The 20058-nt window shown below is 43.8% G+C and overlaps 1 protein-coding gene across 1 annotated transcript in view; it reads left to right on the forward strand.

Moving 5' to 3' along the window:
* Positions 1–20058, forward strand: part of SMIM14 (small integral membrane protein 14) — a 91728-nt gene that overhangs the window by 49083 nt on the left and 22587 nt on the right. The window contains exon 3 of the mRNA XM_048848540.2: positions 6139–6187. Coding sequence (XP_048704497.1) covers positions 6139–6187 — 49 coding nt within the window. The remainder of the gene's footprint in view (positions 1–6138; positions 6188–20058) is intronic.

The following is a 20058-nucleotide window of genomic DNA, read 5'->3' on the forward strand; positions in this document are numbered from 1 at the left end:
ATAAAGTATCACCATATCAAGTTCAAACTACTTGTCCTTGTCTCCCAGTTAATTACCCTTGTCTCTTTTCCTTTTCATCCTCTTCCTTTTCTGCTCTCTCATCTTGGTATCTCACTGACATCCTTTTCTGGACTTTTTTTATCAGAACCATTTGTATGGAAATTCCTGAGCTGGTCCACAAGGGATCTTCTTGTTCACATGTTTCCTGAATACCCACTTCTTCTATGAAGTCCTCAAAATTGACCAACTAAAACATTTATCTTAATCTCCCCACCACCACCACCAAAATAAAAGGATCCTTCTTCATGCCATGATGCTGTACATTAGGCCTCAATGGATTATCTTGCAGGTGTAATTCCTGTCCTTTCTCTTCCTGTCTTGTTACCCCCCACCATTGCATCACTGATGATACTAGTTTGTAAGATGTTTGGCGCACGGATTATATCTATTTATCTGTTTTGGGCAATTCCTAGCAAATTCTTGAGTGCCATGAGAATGAGTAAGAATATAGTTATAGAGTATTTGCCAAATATTGTGCACTTAATCATTTTTAAATTGCTTTAATAATACTTCTAAAGTTCCAAACATTTTTAAATAATCTTTGTCCCTTATAGTTCATATTTGGCATGATTCCCTGTCCTTACTGAGGCAAAACTACTGTATTTAAAGGGTTTTTTGCTGGAGTAGGGACTGCAGAACGGGGCCTAATGTTCATGAGGCTGCTGATGTCTGAGCGTAGCTTGGAAGCATAGCTTGGAAGCTGATCCAAGCAGGATTGAGCCACATTACACTGGAGTAAATAAAGAGAGGATCCAGTTTTTTAGTACAGTGAGTTCACAAAAACATTAAGGGAAGCAGCCACTGAGACCATTTTATTATTGTATTGTGGTAGCACTCAAAAGCCCCAAGTTTTAAGGCTTCATTGTGCTAAGAACTGTACAAACTCCTAGCAAAACTTAATACCTCTTGTAATAGGAGGAGTGGGACACATCCAGGTTTTCAAAATGCTTCTTGGACACAGTTAAAACATGGTAAGGACCTGTCTACACTACAAGTTGAAACCATGCTTTAACTGTGTCATGGGGCAGCTGGATTTTAACACCGCTGCATTAGCAGTGTGAACTGGGACTAAGAGAGGTGCATCTGGAAAAATGTAAGGAGTTGTTTGAAACATTAATCGGAGGGGTTCTTGTCTTCTGAACTGGGTATTGGTTTTTACAAAGCCAAAAATATTCATTTGGGTCAGAGGGGAGGGGTGGGATCTTCCCACCTGATCTAGAAATACCTGCCCCTTCTTCCTGCCATACCCTTGGGTTTGGGTTCCCATTTTAAATATTTCAATAGGTGGGCAGTGACCTTTTGTAATTCCACAACTGGGTAAGGAGTCATTTTTACATCTTTGGTATCTTCACACTCCAAAATCTGCTTTAAATAAAGCAAACTCCAAAACTGACACAGGAACTCTTCTTGTATGTTTGGATGGTGTTTTAGCTCATTTTGCCCTGGAAGGGGACATTTTAAAAAATGTACTTGGAAGGAGATAAAAAGGACATTATTGGGTTTAAAAATATTTTTTAGCTGTATCACCAGTAAGGCTTTAGATTATTGAAACTGAAAATTTTGACACTCTAACTTCTTCTTCACCCTTTCTGTTGTTTCCATTTCGCCTTTAACTCAATTTGGACAATAAAACATACTCTAGTCACTTTCACTTCTGGGTCTTATGTACTAGTACAATGCTGCAACATTGGGGTGGCAGACATTATGCAGGGAACCTCTAAATCCAAACACAAACCAGTGACATGAAAGAAAATAACAAAAATCACTTCTATTAATATTTGGTTTTGTAAGTTCTCCCTCTCCCACCTCCTTCCTTTTTAAACAAAGCCTAATTGCTTAAACCCTAAGTATCTGACAGTGTCCTCTTTAGGGCTTGATCCAAAGCCCACTGAAATCAATAGAAAGACTCCCATGGACTTCAGTGGGCTGTGGATCAGGCCCTATGATTAAGATGCTAATCCTGAACTGAATTTATGTTTTTGAGAACATGGAAGTCTCTCCACTGGAAAACAAATAAAAACAATGCTAATATTCATTAATATTTTCATACCTTTGAGCATAAAATGTTATCCAATTTTAGAATTAACGTCTGACTGTCCTCAAATCAAAACCACACCTCTCCCAGCACCATATCATTGAGATTGTCTTTCAGTTGAACTGCAGCCACTAAAACTGAGCTACTTTATCTTTCTTTTCTAACTGAAGAATGGAATTCATTGGTGAAATCTGTATTTTAAAATAGAAAAATTAGTTCCACTTTTAAATATTGTTATCCCATAAACCTTCACCCACAACTCCCCACCCCTTTAGACCAAAACATTTAACTACAGAAACTGTTCAGACTCTGAGAATTGCTCCTCTTTCACTTATGTTACTTGAAATACACAATATTCAGAATTTCTAATAGTTACTGTGTCCCCTATGGAAGCATTTAGCAGGAAATAGGCAGAGTTGGTAAGAGAAGAGGTATTCTAGTTCTAGTAAGAAGTTTTTTAGCTATCCCCACTATTTAACTTACATATGCCTCCTGTAAGATATAGTGAAGTCTCTTTTTCTTTCATTTAGACTAATTTAATGACCACAATGGGATCAGACTTGTACAGGGTTACATGGAATTAGAGCCAATGCTCCAGTTTGAACTGAGCAAAACCTGTTTTTCTTTACACCAATTAATTTCAAATAATCCACTACGTTCTATCACAAGAGAACAATTTGTTTGCAAGTCACGTCATTGTTTTAAACAAATAAATTACATAGCTCCATCAGTTATGTAATCACAAATTTGAACTCACATTGAACAGGTGGCTGGAGTTTTTCACAAACTTGTGGGCAGTAAGGGAAAGAGGGCATAAATAATGTTCCAATAACAATTACAGGAGTGTGCATGATCTGTAGCTTCTTAAGAACTGTTTCATGATGTGGGTAATCTTTTTTAGATAGGACCTTAAGCAACTCATGCGTCTTTAAAAAGAAAAACTCAAATGCAAGACTAAAATACTTGATTTTTTTATGTTGCTCAATATGGATATAGGAGACACTATTAAAAAGTGAACTTCCTGCAGACAGGGATTCATGTGACTAAATTTGCATTACTATGTATTGTTTCCCATAGAGATTCATTTCACACAGCTCATAGGAAATGTGCACTTTTTAGCACTTACATCTTGCAAACAGGTGTTTCAGAACATAGTCTGAAATTTTCAAAGCTGCCTAAAGGACTTGGCATCTAAAACCCCCTAAAACTAAGGCTATGTCTCCACTACCACGGTAAGTCGACCTACGCTATGCAACTCCAGCTACGTGAATAACGTAGCTGGAGTCTATGTACCTTAGGTCGAGTTACCGCGGAGTCTACACCACGGGGAGTTGACAGGAGAAAATCTTACCTTACTTTTCTTGTCGGGGGTAGAGTACAGGGGTCAACTGGAGAGTGATCTGTCGATTTGGCGGGTCTACACTAGTAAAAGCCCTCACATATTTTACTGTAATTTTCCACAGATTTCTTCTGCACTCTGTATCAAAGTTATGTATTTTGCTTACACCATTGTCTTCATGTGGCAAGTAATTGGTACAGCAGGTCCATGTTTATAACTATTGGGTAAAATTTTCAGATGCGCCTAAGTCCCCCTTGGAGCCTAAATCCTGTTGAATTTAAATAGGATTTAAGAGCCAAAGTGACCAAGGCACTTTTGAAAATGTTACCTATTTTTTTTTTTGCATAAACATCAAAAAAAGATCTTTATTACAAATATATGAAGAAATTGTTTTTTGTTGTTTATATGGGAAGGGGTTTGTGTGTATTAAAGAATGTATGATACATGCTAGTGAGTCTGTATTATGTCTCAAAGGTCAAATTGTATATCTTTTGTCCATTTAATATTCTGGGCTTGACTCACGAGTGCTGACCACCTGCAAACCCTGTGGCCTCCAGTAGGGATTGTAAATGTTTAGCCCCTCCTTAAATCAAGCCCTTTTATGATTGGAATTTATCCACATCATTCACCTCTTTAAACTGTAGTTACACCAATGTCCAATCTTTACAGTCCAGAATATTTCAGTCACAAAATATTCTAAGTCAGCATCATTTGGTAAGAGAAGTTCATCCCCTCATAGGGATGATCTACAAAGGTTTGTAATAAAAATTGGGCTTGTGACCTTCTTTGTGATATGTAAAGAAGGCCTGGAAGTAGGTTTGGTTTTCAGTGTTGTTTCTGGGGGTGGGGGTGTCTTTTATTAGATTATTTTCTGCTTGCTTATTAACCATAGAAACATTAGGAAAGTTAATTTTGTTTTTCCCTGGTTTTGCTGGAGGCCTTCTTGACAGTCTCAGAGCATGTTTATTATGAGCTCGTAACACCTTCATTGAAGGAAGTGTTGCGATGAATCTTTAGTAAAGGGTTCCTTTCTCCAAAATGTTCATTAGTCATTGAAGTTAAATAGGTATAAACTGAGTTTTAAATGTTCTGACTAAAAATCTCTTCCTTTCTCAGTTGCTCAGCTTTTGCTGTCTTGGTCTTTTTGAAGTGTTGTGCTTTGTATAATATGCTATGTGCTTATAACAAAATGAGTGATCATACCTGTTACACCACTGTAAGGTAAAACTTGGGGGAAAGTGTGAGACTTCTGCACAAGCTACTTAGATTTGTTTAATCATGAACAATTACACTTGTACTATTTAGTGTGTATTTGTATGTGCCTGTATTGATTAATACACCAAAGTCATAGTGAGCATCCCATTGTGACGAGAAGAGAGAGATGCTCTGATACTGCTATTAAAGCAAGTCTTTGAAATTCAACATGGCGACTGTTTTGAGGTCAGAGATGTGCCTTTTGTTCATCCCAGGAATTTTTATGCAGCTTTGCCCGAATAAAAATTGCTTTTTGAAAATCACCATTTCCTATCTCCAGCTTGTGTTTTGCGAAATATAATTTTGGTAGCACGTCAGAATCCCTGAACATTCTAAGACCAGTCCTCACTGCCCCGCCCCTCACAACGCCTGGGAAGAGAGATCACCTGGCAGCAGAATAAATTCCCAGTGATCAATCCCTGCCTCTGCGGTCATAACCTGCAAATGTGACATGAACCCCGGAACAGAAACAAACGCCAATAATAATGGGGAACCAGGAGAACATGAGTTCAAGACTCATTTATCATTAATGTTTATATTTCCCTTCACACCTTTTATAATTAATCAATATTTCATTTTCCACTGAGAGGTTGCACAAGCAGGAAAAGAACCCAACTCCCTAATAGGCTGGACACAAAATCCATTCTCTTTACCAGGCTGCTTCTCAAAACAAACCTGCTGTATCTTTCTGCAAAATTGAAAGGCCAGGGTTCAACCCTTGCCAGTGGGGCTGGTGGTATAATTGTACATAATAGAAAATGTTTCTGCAGTTTTTTTCTCTCAACCTCACAAACTAGCAAACTGTATACAAAAAAACCTTTATTTAAAGAAAGTTATTTGGTTGAAAAATCAAGAACGCAAAAGATGGGAAATGCCAGAATTAATGTGCAAGTGCTTTATTTTAGTATGATCACATATTAATAGATGATCATGTAGTATTTTAATGTAGCTTTTTAATCTTTCTTTTAACAGCACCCATCCATTATGAACCTCAAAGTATATACAGGTTTATAAACTTGAACTTAAAAAATGTATTCAGACTTAATCCTTGTGTAACATACCAGGAATGTAGATAATGGAAGCAACAGTACTTCCAGTCATCTTAAAGTACATTATATAAGAAGTCAGTCATCTTAAAGTACATTATATAAATAGTTATTTAGAAACCTCCTAAATAACTAGGATTCTTTACATACCAAAACCCTGGTGTGAGGCAGCAATGTAGCAGTTACAATCTCTCTTATCAAAGATCTCTGCTGATGTAATATTAAATAAATGGTTTCAGTTCAAAAATTCAACACACTATTCCCTAATATTTTTTAAACTCTGTATAGATCCATTCTGTTGAATAAGTTTAAACTATGCAGTAATTCAGATCTCTCTTGCTACTTTTGAACAGCTGATCAAGTCCCTTTCCTAACCATGAGGTCTTTCTTTTTATTCATTTCAGCTGAGGCAATCCCAGTCATACTGCACAGACACGGAATGCCTTCAAGAAGGTAAGTAACCATATTCTAAGTGGAAGTGTATGACATTAGGACTCCTGTGAAAGTCAAAATAAGCAGCAGTAATTAACTAAAATGAGATGTATGGCCTGGATCTCTTTTTTTTTTTTCCCCTCACAGAGTTGTGGTTTGAATTAATCGTTGTCAGATTTAAATTAATGTATGTTATGGGCCACATCCTGGGCTGAGCAACCCTGAAACCCACTGGCGTCAACATGAGTTGCTGGAGTGCAGCACCTTTCTCGATTTGTCCCCAAGTCTAATGGAATTTAGCCTAGTAACTTTCAGGGTTCAAACTTGACCTTCCTTGCACCAGCAAGTACCATGGTACTAAGTGGGATTCACCCTGGGCAGGAGAATCATGGTTTTTCCAATGCACAGAGGTTGTGCCAGGGGAGGGTGGTTTTAATGTCCACATGTAGCACTATGGGAGCCCTGCCAGTGAAGACTGCAGTGGGGCTGTGCTGAATCAATACATCCCCTGAATGCCTGGGTCATGCCCCCTCCATGGCTAGTGCCATTCACTTGTAGGATTGTGCAGTCTCTTTGAACCACTCTGACCCCCCTCCACTCCGAGAAGAGTTTCCTTCACAGAAGGGCCTCTACCAGCATCTGCCTGTGAGGGAATCTGATCCATTATGCATGGTATACAAGGCAGGGGTTCTCAGGACAAATTATTTGGTAGCCTCAGGGTGTGGCCACCAACTCTTGCTGGTGGCCGCTTTCACACTTCTTCCTAAAATACTTAATTAGCTTTAGGAAAAACAAATAAATATGCACATACACACATCCAAATCATTGTAATTTATTTATTGCTAGCTAGTAAGTCTGCTGTGAAAAGTGATATTAACAACATACAAGTATCACTTTTCACAGCAGATTTACTCAGCCCTGGGAAGTCTGGGGACAAATTAAGCCCTGGATGGGAGATCAGGGTAGGCAGCAGGGGCAACTGGGGATTTGGGGGTTGGCCGGGAAAGCAGCGGAGGCCAGAGCCTGAAGCCCCACTGCCGGAACCTGGGGCTAGAGCGCAAAGCCTCACTACCAGAGCCTTCCTCCCCGCCACCTCCAGGCTGAAGCTCAAATTCTGAGCCCCACCACCCCCACCGGCTGCCCAACCCTTGTTGGAAGCCCCAGCAACCAACACCAAGGCTGTGCATCCAGGAGCACCAGGGAGGGCTGCTGCTTTCCCCTCCCTCCCCCCATCCCACCATCACACCCCAGGAAGCTGTGGCCGCAAGAAAAGCCCCTGTTGCCCGCATTTGAGAAAAGCTGCACTAAAGAACAGTGTGATGGCATTTCTCCCTGACTCAGTGGCCATTTCATTAATACAGCAGTGTTGAGATGTATGTTCGCTTAAAATATGCTGTAAATTTCCTGTAAATAATAAGTGCACACTGACTGGACATCATCATGTTAGCCAAATGGGATCAATTCAAACATGGAAGTGTATCTGTGTAGAGATTCCATTGAGGGTTTTGAGTGGCAGAGTGCTCACCGCCTGGTAGGATTGAGCACTAGTTACAGTTTGTACTCAGGTAATACAAACATTATTGTCTGTGAATGCATTTGGATGGGGAGCGAGCAGCAGTGGGCAAGGGAAGTGTAGTTAAAACAATAGAGTAAAATTTTCAAGAGCACCTAACCGAGGAGTCTAATTTAGCCTTTGAAAAGTATCTGATTTAGGAGCCTAAGGCCCATTTTCTAAAGTAATTTAAGCCTTAAGAACCTAGTCTGACTTAAAGTCATCTTTGAAAATGGGCCTCAGGCTCCTACGTGACTAGAGGAGGCTTGGAAAATTTTACCCCAAAGCTTGTTAATGCATAAAGCCTTCAATGACACATATGTCCAGGCAGCATAATGCTCAACCAAGTAGTGCACATACATGCTTGATTAGGCTGCCTGTTTCTGAGGGATGGATTTTTAGCCAATTATTTCCACATGCATACCTGTTTAGCCAATTGTTTCCATATGCATACCATGCATACCTGCTACAGGACCGCTAGCTTCTTCAAGGCAAATCCGGGCCCAGGCTACCTGTGACAATCTAACTTAAGGGGAACAAGCCTATCCTTGTTAATTGAATAACAAGCACCTAGTGGGCCTGCTAAAAGACCATCAGGGCTCAGTTGGAGGGAGGTGCTGAGAGAGACACAAGCCCTTCTAAGACCATGTCTACCCTGCACCTTATGTCGGTGTAACTACTGTTTGTCCCTGAGCAGTCGAACCCCAGAAGTAGAGTTTTAGTCAGGGTATTTTTGGTAAAAGTCGTGGGCAGGTTACGGACTGTGAATTTTTATTTATTTCCCATGACCTGTCCACAACTTTTACCAAAAATACCTGTCACTAAATCTTAGCCTTAACTATAACCTTTGGGATATTTTTCTTACTGATACCCAATCTTGTGAAGTAAACAATGCTAGTGCCCTTTCAGTCTACCAAAGCCTTTTTCAAGCTGCTGAGCCAGTAGTTTAATCTTTCCTTGTTGCTGTCAAAGTATCCGGTGTGTGACTTCATGAGTTAGGGGACTAAAGGCTAGGCTGGGTCCCCCAGGATCAATAATGGCATTTCAACATCACCAATGATAATCTGCCAGTTGGGAAAGAAAGTGCCTGGTTGTAGCTTTCTGAACAGTCCATGTTCTTAAAGATGTGAGTGTTGTGCACCTTCCCTGACCAGCCAACTCTGATATCAGTGAAGCGTCCCTGGTGATCCACCAGTGCTTCCATAGAAAAGTAGCCCTTTCTGCTGATGTACTCTGTGGCAAGGTGGTCTGGTGCCAAAACAGAAGTATCCATGCTATCTGTCACTTCACTGCAGTTCAGGAATCCCACTGCTGCAAATCCATCCATTATGTCCTGCATGTTGCTGAGAGTCACAGTTCCTCTGTAGCAGATGTTTAATGGCCCTGCACACTTGTCTGACAGTGGCCCCCACAATTGATTTTCCAACTCCAAAATAATTTCCCACTGACTGGCAGCAATATGGCACAGCAAGTTTTCCACACGGTGATCACCGCTCACTTCTCCACTGGCAGTGCCATTGTCCTGTTGGTGTCCTTATGCTAGAGGGCTGGGGCAGGCTCAGCACACAGATCCAGGAATGTGGTCTTGTGCATCTGAAAGTTTTGCAGCCACTGCTCATAATCCCAAGCCTGCATTATGATGGGATCCCACCAGTCAGTGCTCATTTATTGGATCCAGAAGCTGCACTCCATCATTTGCAGCTGCTCCGTGAACGCCAACAACAATCTTTAATTGGTTCTCGCTATGGCCCACAGCAATCTGCCCTTCAGGAAATCATCATCATTCCTGTGATTCTCCTTCTGGCTCTGCAAATACCTCAGGATCATGTGTCCTGTGCTTGCAATGCTCATAACAGGAGTGCAGAGCTGTGCAGACCCCATGCTTCTGTCCGAGATGGCAGATAGCAACAAGTCCTGCATGAGTTCGTAGGATTTTAATAATAAGCGTGAAAATTATGGGCTAGAGATGATGTTATAGGGTGGAGAAAGCTGCATGATGGGAACTTGACCCTGCAGTGCCATTCAACCCTATGCAACTTGTTTCTGTCCCACCAAAAGACAGCATGCTGGACAGTGGCGAGTTGCACCCTGGGATATCTATCCATGGTGCATGGCACTGTGCATTGAAACAAATACTTTGGGTGAGTACGCGCAGCACCGACAAAGGGAGCCAAGTATGCATGTGCACAAGCAATATGCTAACTGTGGTGGCTTTATGCCAGTGTAACTTATAGCAGCAAAAGTTTGTAGTGTAGACATGCCCTTACTCAGGGAAGGTCATTGTGATTTGAAGCCTCTAAGAAGGCAAAAGGGAGACAGTGGAGGAGATCCAGAATGCTCCTTTTACTTTTAGGTAATTAGGTTTTCCCTTTGAACTGGAATTAGCAGAGGAGGATAAGACCAAGATTTGTTTGGCCTTTTAGAATGGTTGAGTTAAAAATGCTTTGCTTTGTGCAATCACCTGATATTCATGCAAATTGCATATAATCATGGCTTCAAAAATGTACTTACTGTTTGTCCAAAGCAGCTAAAATCAGATATCTGAAGAGTAACTGTCTGCTCTGCAAGAATCAGTGTAAAGTTAGTCCAATCAGATAAGGATTTGAAAAGGACAACATCTTCTTCCAGTGTGGTGCAGACGCTTTGCTCATGCCACCACTGTATTCTGGTTGTAAATCTGGCTCGACTGGTCCAGAGAGGATGATCCTAATTTAAAGTGATCCTCAGATGGCATTTAGCCTGTTTCACAGGTACGAAATTTTACACTGAGTTGTAAGCACTTCTAGAAGGAGAAAGGGGCATATATGTCAGGGGATGGTGATAGCATGGTGTAGCAGTTGCAGTATTCACCTGCATTGGGAGTTCTGTTCCTGTCGCTGCCACAGACTTGCTTTGTGACAAGTAACCTCTGTGTGCCTGAGTTTACCCATCTATAAGGATGGTAATACTTCCTCATTCCTGGGGGAGCGGCAGGCATGAGGCTTAGTTCATTAATGTTTGTGAAGCACTTTGAGATCCTTGGACTGAAGTGTATTGTATAGAAGAGCCAAGTTCTTTTCAATTATTTTTATAATGTGCACAGTTTAGTTCCAGTGGGGGGGTTGCTTTCTGTTAATGGCTTAGGATGACATTTTGACTGACTGTTTTTTATTGGGTAAACAAGTGTTGTAAAACTCTCAAGAATCAAATAATAGAATAAACAGATTGAGCCTGGAGAAGCTGCTGGAACTGTTGTTTTCTGAGGTGGGTTATGACTATTCTGGGCCCTGCTCCATGAGAACGTCACATCCACCCTTATCCTCACTCTCAGATAGACAGGCATGAGGAATGACTTCCATTCATTGCCTCCCTGTTCCTTCCCGTTGGATCAGGTTGTCATGAGTCTACAGTTGTGATGGATCTAGAATCCCGCTCCTTTTGCCTAAGTCCTGCACCAGCAGCAAGTGACTAGTTGGCTAGCAGCAGTCAGCTTGGTACTACACTTTCTGCCGTTTACTGATTCATAGTTCTTCACTGCTGGGCCCAGATCCCAAAAATCTTGCTTTAATTCTCCCGACAGTTCATTCTGGTGGTTCATGTTTCCTTCTGGAAAGCCAGCTGCTCATGTTGTTACAGACAAATCCTATGGCTACAGATCATAGAAGTGACTGCTGAGATGTATGTGTGTTTTGGTTTGGGAAACAACAGGGCTGTGGCTCAGTGATGTCATAGGTGTATCATGTTTTTCTGTTGCTACCAACTAAGGAGAGGCAACCACAGAAATCCATGTAAACTCCCTAAACACTGTGGATTATGATTCTTTCTGTGAAATGTATCCTTTAACCCCAAATTTAAGATTTTTTGGAGCTTGCATCCAGCCAAACTGAAATAGCAGCATTAACAGAAGTGTGAAGTTCTGTTATTCATTTCAGTATGTTAATAACTGTGAACTCTTATTGATTTTGTTGTTGCAATGTTATGTAGAATTTATCTGCTGTAGTACTCACAGGACCCAGTCTGCATTGGGGCTCTGTACAACCTCATAGAGGAAGATATAGGCAATGCTCCAAAGATCTTATAATCTACTATGTATCTACCACTAGTAGCCATTTCACTGCTGATTCTCATGTTCACAAGTATTTATCCACTGCTGGTGGAAGGTACCTGTGTCAGCTTGAGGGATTAATTTGAAAGGGTGTCATGAAGGAAGAATGCTACAAGTATTGAATGTGCAAATAGCTGAGTATTCCATCAGGGATTCTGTAGATTCTCCAGGTAAAATGCTCTTGCAACGGACCTCAAAATGTAGAGGAAAAGTGTATTTGTTTGCAGTCCTGTCTGTTAAAAGATATTAGGCTGCCCAGTGCTGCTTTTAGGACTTTTAGGGTTTCTCTAAAATCTGTTCCAGCAGCAGTAGCTCACTTTTAGCATATAATATTTCTGAATGATGCTTTGTGTTTTATAATGAGATATGGTAAAAACGCATGAGACTAGGGACATGTAGCTGGAAAGCCAGCAGATCAACCCTCTCGTGGTTCCTCCTGCATAGGGAGGATTCCCAGGTGATGCCGTAGTGCCAACTCCCCTTATAAAACCTGGCATGGGCATGTGGATGAGGAAATGGAGACCTGATTTTTTTTCCCCCTCACTATGCTCCAGCAATCCCCACCTGTTAGAACAGCCATACTGCTGTGGGAGGCCATGGGAAGGTGTATGTAATGTTAGTGTATGTAATGTTAGCAGTGATGAAACTCAAAATTATGATAGGGGCTGACAGCCTCACAGAGCCACAGAGGGAACGCTGAGGTGGCATATAGCTGCCTCTCTGTTGCTCTACTTCCCCCTCTCACCTTACAGAGAGGGTTGGAGGGATAAGAACAAAAGCATCAGAGAACTGTAGGGCACTACTCTCTAGAGCAATTTTTGGAGCAGCCCTTAGGCTGCTCTAAGTTATTTTGAGGGCCATTTTGACTGCCAGCAGTCCAAGAGCTGGGGAAGCAGAATGGAGGCTCATTGCTGGTGAGGCTTTAGCCTTAACTTTAGTTTTCAAATAAAATGAACTTCTAATTTCTTTTAGTGACATCTGCCACTCAGTATGAAGAATGTTTGCAGTATTCTAGGGTACTTTTGAGGGCCTTTTCTGCCTGCATAGACTGAACTTCAGGGGGTGATCCCTATCTGTTAGCACCACTGCTCTGTCTCAGCTATGCTGCTGGTGGTACCACCCACTAATCATGGCTCCTGCTCCTTGCTTCTCTTGGAAATGGGATCCTCAGCTCATACTCATGTGAGCAATAGGTTGGCTATATGCATCAGTAGGTCTGTTACCTACAGAATTTTGTGGTATGCAGTTTCTTATAGAGCAATGTGGCTGATGTTTATTTTTACTATATCTCTTAGAGGTAGATATCATTAGAGTTCAGCTTGTATTGCAAGCTGGACCTGTTTTTCATAGTGGAGGATTTTAGCTGAAAGATTTCTTGGGGAGTTGTGTAACTACAAACTAAAGAGATCATCTTAAAGCCTTTTAGATATCTCTTTAGGGTAATTTATAATTTAGGCAAGGAAGCACATGATACAATAAGGGAGTGCTACTCAGGGTAGTTAGTAATCATACATTAGCACTTTGAAAATATAAGGTGCTACAAAACTTTAGAAGCCCTATTCCTCTCTCCTAGCCATCTCTCCTTTGCTCTCAGGATCCTGTACAGTGACCAGGGAACTGAGTTTAACAAATGTGCTTAAGCACAGTTTGTAGCTGAACTAGGTTGTAATACAGTTTTGATGGGTCCAAGTGTGTTAGAATCAGGTTCTAGCCAAACTTAGGCTATTCACCAGTTATTTTAACACCATTTGGCCCCATTCCCACTGCATACCCAAACCTCCCAGATCCCAGCTCAGTCACAATTGAGAGTAAGGTTGAACTTGCTTCCTTTACTTGTGTGCCTTAGTTAGGGAGGGTGCAGGATTCTTCAGAATCTGTTACTCAGGAAATCTCTTAACGGAAGTGGAAGGGGAGAAGCCACATTTTATGTAGAGTGGATGAATCATAGCTTTTTGCCTCAATTCACAGATCAAGGGACAGAGCAGTTGCAGTTGCAGCTATTAGATGAAAGGTAAGATGACATGGACTCAAGTGCCCGCAGTATGCAGATGGCACATAGCATTACCTATCTTTCACCACATAGGATCGTACTACGACTGATAAGATGACCCAGTGTTTGTATAGGATCAGCTCATGGATGCAGAACACCTGGTTGAAGCTGAACCTGAAGAAGAGAAGGGTGATGTTTATGGGCAAAGGAAAGCACTGAGACTTTCCAGCCATGGTGGAGTCTGCTTTAATTGAAGGTGCGCACCCACAAACCGGTCATTTCTGTCTGTAGTTTAGGAGTGCTCATGTATTCCTTGCTGACACAAAACTCTCACATGGCAGCATCTGCAAGAATGCTTTCTACTAGCTCCAGTTGTCTAGAAGCTTTTGTCCCATCTTGGCAGATGGTGACCTGTCTCAATTATATATTTTATCACCATCCCTCTGGACTACAGCAGTAAAGCCATCAATGCTTAGGTATCTCCAGCTGGATCAGAACTCTGCTACATGTCTCCTTAGCAAGGATGGCTACTCCAACCACATCAAACCAGTCCTCCACTCTCCACACAGTCTTTGTATAGAACTTCAAGTCATGTTCAAGGTCTTGGTCTTTACTTCAAGGTGCTCAATGCCTTGGCCTTAGAACTTCTAAATGATTGCCTGAAGTGCCACGACAAACTGTGGTCATAAGTTCCACTTCTCTGGCACAATGGAACTTTCTGCCTTCACTGTGCAGGAGAAAGAGCTTTCTTGGGGGTTAATCTGAGATTGTGGAATTTCTCCCCCACAAATAAAGAACTATAGCTGGGCTTTAAAAAAAAAAAAAAAAAGTTTGTTCGGGCAAAAATGGAGTTTTGGGTCAACAAACTTCATGAATTTGACACACATTTGCTGAATAGTTTTGGGCAAAAGAAAATTTGGGGCTGGATATACAAGAGGACTTAGACATGAGTTGACATTGTGGCAATGCTATTGCTACCCCACTTATACCCACTATCCCAGTGGTTAGGGGTACTCATGTGTGAGACCCAGGTTTGAATCCCTGCTCTAGACCAGGGATTTGAACTCAGATCTTCACTCTCTAAGATGAGTGTCCTAACCACCAGGTCTATAGCATATTCTGAGGTGGATTTTCCCTTCTCTTCTGTTGAAGCTGTTCCACTTTGTATAAATAATCATGTATTTGTTGGGCCAGATAGACAGAGAAAGAATGACTGTGTAGCCTGGTGATTATTCTAAAAGTCTAAAAATCCTCAGAAAAAAACCAAGAAGTTTTGGGTCTAACAACATTTTGTTCGACCTGAAATGAAATTGTTGTTGACTTTTTAGATTTGTTGAAAATTCTGAAAATATTTGGGGTTGGGTGGAATGAAAAAATTCCCCCTTACCCCTGCCTGCCAGAGACTGAAAAATCATTTAAGTGCCCAGCTCTACTAAAGGTTGTCACAGACCTCACCACCTTCCAGTCCAAGTGCGAGGTTCACTTATTTGACCTGCCTTCTCTGAGCCCTGGTCTACACTAGGACTTTAGGTCGAATTTAGCAGCGTTAAATCGATTTAAACCTGCACCCGTCCACACAATGAAGCCCTTTATTTCGACTTAAAGGGCTCTTAAAATCGATTTCCTTACTCCACCCCTGACAAGTGGATTAGCGCTTAAATCGACGTTGCCGGCTCAAATTTGGGGTACTGTGGACACAATTCGATGGTATTGGCCTCCGGGAGCTATCCCAGAGTGCTCCATTCTGACCGCTCTGGACAGCGCTCTCAACTCAGATGCACTGGCCAGGTAGACAGGAAAAGAACCGCAAACTTTTGAATCTCATTTCCTGTTTGGCCAGCGTGGCAAGCTGCAGGTGACCATGCAGAGCTCATCAGCACAGGTGACCATGATGGAGTCCCAGAATCGCAAAAGAGCTCCAGCATGGACCGAACGGGAGGTACGAGATCTGATCGCTGTTTGGGGAGAGGAATCCATGCTATCAGAACTCCGTTCCAGTTTTCGAAATGCCAAAACCTTTCTGAAAATCTCCCAGGGCATGAAGGACAGAGGCCATAACAGGGACCCGAAGCAGTGCCGCGTGAAACTGAAGGAGCTGAGGCAAGCCTACCAGAAAACCAGAGAGGCGAACAGCCGCTCTGGGTCAGAGCCCCAAACATGCCGCTTCTATGATGAGCTGCATGCCATTTTAGGGGGTTCAGCCACCACTACCCCAGCCGTGTTGTTTGACTCCTTCAATGGAGATGGAGGCAATACGGAAGTAGGTTTTGGGGACGAAGAAGATGATGATGATGAGGAGGTTGGGGTTAGCTCCTTAGCTAGTTAGTTAGGGGTTAGCTAGTTAGTTAGGAGATAGCTCACAGCAAGCAAGTGGAGAAACCGGTTTTCCCGACAGCCAGGAACTGTTTCTCACCCTAGACCTGGAGCCAGTACCCCCCGAACCCACCCAAGGCTGCCTCCTGGACACAGCAGGCGGAGAAGGGACCTCTGGTGAGTGTACCTTTTAAAATGCTATACATGGTTTAAAAGCAAGCATGTGAAAGGATTACTTTGCCCTGGCATTTGCGGTTCTCCTAGATGTAGTCCTAAAGCCTTTGCAAAAGGTTTCTGGGGAGGGCAGCCTTATTTCGTCCTTCATGGTAGGACACTTTACCACTCCAGGCCAGTAACACGTACTCGGGAATCACTGTAGAACAAAGCATTGCAGTGTATGTTTGCTGGCATTCAACCAAAATCCGTTCTTTATCTCTCTGTGTTATCCTCAGGAGAGTGAGATATAATTCATGGTCACCTGGTTGAAATAGAGTGCTTTTCTTCAGGGGACACTCAGAGGAGCCCATTCCTGCTGGGCTGTTTGCCTGTGGCTAAACAGAAATGTTCCCCGCTGTTAGCCACAGGGAGGGGAGAAGGTTGAGGGGGTAGCCACACGGTGGGAGGAGGCAAAATGCGACCTTGTAACGAAAGCACATGTGCTATGTATGTAATGTTAACAGCAAGGTTTACCCTGAAAGAGTGTAGCCACTGTTTTATAAAATGTGTCTTTTTAAATACCGCTGTCCCTTTTTTTTTCTCCACCAGCTGCATGTGTTTCAATGATCACAGGATCTTCTCCTTCCCAGAGGCTAGTGAAGCTTAGAAAGAAAAAAAAAAAAACGCACTCACGATGAAATGTTCTCCGAGCTCATGCTGTCCTCCCACACTGACAGAGCACAGACGAATGCGTGGAGGCAAATAATGTCAGAGTGCAGGAAAGCACAAAATGACCGGGAGGAGAGGTGGAGGGCTGAAGAGAGTAAGTGGCGGGCTGAAGAGAGTAAGTGGCGGGCTGAAGACAGGGCTGAAGCTCAAATGTGGCGGCAGCGTGATGAGAGGAGGCAGGATTCAATGCTGAGGCTGCTGCAGGACCAAACCAGTATGCTCCAGTGTATGGTTGAGCTGCAGCAAAGGCAGCTGGAGCACAGACTGCCACTGCTGCCCCTCTGTAACCAACCGCCCTCCTCCCCAAGTTCCATAGTCTCCACACCCAGACGCCCAAGAATGCGGTGGGGGGGCCTCCGGCCAACCAGCCACTCCACCACAGAGGATTGCCCAAAAAAAAGAAGGCTGTCATTCAATAAATTTTAAAGTTGTAAACTTTTAAAGTGCTGTGCTTAAAGTGCTGTGTGGCATTTTCCTTCCCTCCTCCACCACCCCTCCTGGGATACCTTGGTAGTCATCCCCCTATTTGTGTGATGAATGAATAACGAATGCATGACTGTGAAGCAGCAATGACTTTATTGCCTCTGCAAGCAATGATTAAAGGGAGGAGGGGAGGGTGGTTAGCTTACAGGGAAGTAGAGTGAACCAAGGGGCGGGGGGTTTCATCAAGGAGAAACAAACAGAACTTTCACACCGTAGCCTGGCCAGTCATGAAACTGGTTTTCAAAGCTTCTCTGATGCGTACCGCGCCCTCCTGTGCTCTTCTAACCGCCCTGGTGTCTGGCTGCGCGTAACCAGCAGCCAGGCGATTTGCCTCAACCTCCCACCCCGCCATAAACGTCTCCCCCTTACTCTCACAGATATTGTGGAGCACACAGCAAGCAGTAATAACAGTGGGAATATTGGTTTCGCTGAGGTCTAAGCGAGTCAGTAAACTGCGCCAGCGCGCCTTTAAACGTCCAAATGCACATTCTACCACCATTCTGCACTTGCTCAGCCTGTAGTTGAACAGCTCCTGACTACTGTCCAGGCTGCCTGTGTACGGCTTCATGAGCCATGGCATTAAGGGGTAGGCTGGGTCCCCAAGGATACATATAGGCATTTCAACATCCCCAACAGTTATTTTCTGGTCTGGGAATAAAGTCCCTTCCTGCAGCTTTTGAAACAGACCAGAGTTCCTGAAGATGCGAGCATCATGCACCTTTCCCGGCCATCCCACGTTGATGTTGGTGAAACGTCCCTTGTGATCCACCAGAGCTTGCAGCACTATCGAAAAGTACCCCTTGCGGTTTATGTACTCGGCGGCTTGGTGCTCCGGTGCCAAGATAGGGATATGGGTTCCGTCTATAGCCCCACCACAGTTAGGGAATCCCATTGCAGCAAAGCCATCCACTATGACCTGCACATTTCCCAGGGTCACTACCCTTGATATCAGCAGATCTTTGATTGCGTGGGCTACTTGCATCACAGCAGCCCCCACAGTAGATTTGCCCACTCCAAATTGATTCCCAACTGACCGGTAGCTGTCTGGCGTTGCAAGCTTCCACAGGGCTATCGCCACTCGCTTCTCAACTGTGAGGGCTGCTCTCATCTTGGTATTCATGCGCTTCAGGGCAGGGGAAAGCAAGTCACAAAGTTCCATGAAAGTGCCCCTACGCATGCGAAAGTTTCGCAGCCACTGGGAATCGTCCCAGACCTGCAACACTATGCGGTCCCACCAGTCTGTGCTTGTTTCCCGAGCCCAGAATCGGCGTTCCACAGCATGAACCTGCCCCATTAGCACCATGATGCATGCATTGTCAGGGCCCATGCTTTCAGAGAAATCTGTGTCCATGTCCTGATCACTCACGGGACCGCGCTGACGTCGCCTCCTCGCCCGGTATCGCGTTGCCATGTTCTGGTGCTGCATATACTGCTGGATAATGCGTGTGGTGGTTAATGTGCTCCTAATTGCCAAAGTGAGCTGAGCGGCCTCCATGCTTGCCTTGGTATGGCGTCCGCACAGAAAAAAGGCGCGGAACGATTGTCTGCCGTTGCTCTGACGGAGGGAGGGGCGACTGACGACACGGCTTACAGGGTTGGCTTCAGGGAGCTAAAATCATCAAAGGGTGTGCCTGTACATCAAGGAGTATTTCAGGCAGGACTGCACGGAGGGTTCCAATAAGAAATGGTGCACCTAAGTTATCGTTGTTATTGGAACAAGGAGGTTAGCCTGGCCTCTGATTGATACATGGTTAGATTTACCTCGCTGCACCTTCTCTGTGAGTGACTGCAGTGTGATCTAGACAGGGGAGGAGGCAAATGAGTACAAAACAAATCTGGTCTATTTCTTGTTCTGACCCACTCCATCTATCTTTTACATCTTTGGCTGGCAGCAGACGGTGCAGAAGGACTGCATGCCATCCACATCTCATGGCTGCTCGGCAGAAGATGGTACAGTACGACTGCTAGCCATCTTCATCTCTTGCCTGCCTGGCATAAGATGGTACAATACGACTGCTAGCAATCCTCATCTCTTGCCTGCCTGGCAGAAGATGGTACAGTACGACTGCTAGCAGTCCGTATCGCCTGCCCGCTCACCATAAGACGGTTCAATAGGACTGACTGCAGGACTAAAGAGAATGACCTGGTCAAGTCACTCCAAATTTAGTCCCTGCGCCCATGTCTGCCCAGGCGCTCCCAGCCGACGTGGCCAGGAGCACCTCGGACACGACGAGGACGACTACCAGTCGTATTGCACCGTCTGCTGCCAGAAGGTAATGGGTTGCTGCTACTGTGCAGCAAAGCCGTACCGCGTCTGCCAGCACCCAGGAGACATAGGGTGACGGTTACCTGAGCTGGCTCCATGCGTGCCGTGGTATGGCGTCTGCACAGGTAACTCAGGAAAAAAGGCGCGAAATGATTGTCTGCCCTTGCTTTCACGGGGGGAGGGAGGGAACGGGGGGCTGACGATATGTACCCAGAACCACCCGCGACAATGTTTTAGCCCCATCAGGCATTGGGATCTCAACCCAGAATTCCAATGGGCAGCGGAGACTGCGGGAACTGTGGGATAGCTACCCACAGTG

This window comes from Caretta caretta, chromosome 4 (assembly GCF_965140235.1).
Source record: "Caretta caretta isolate rCarCar2 chromosome 4, rCarCar1.hap1, whole genome shotgun sequence".
Classification (NCBI taxonomy): Eukaryota; Metazoa; Chordata; order Testudines; family Cheloniidae; genus Caretta; species Caretta caretta.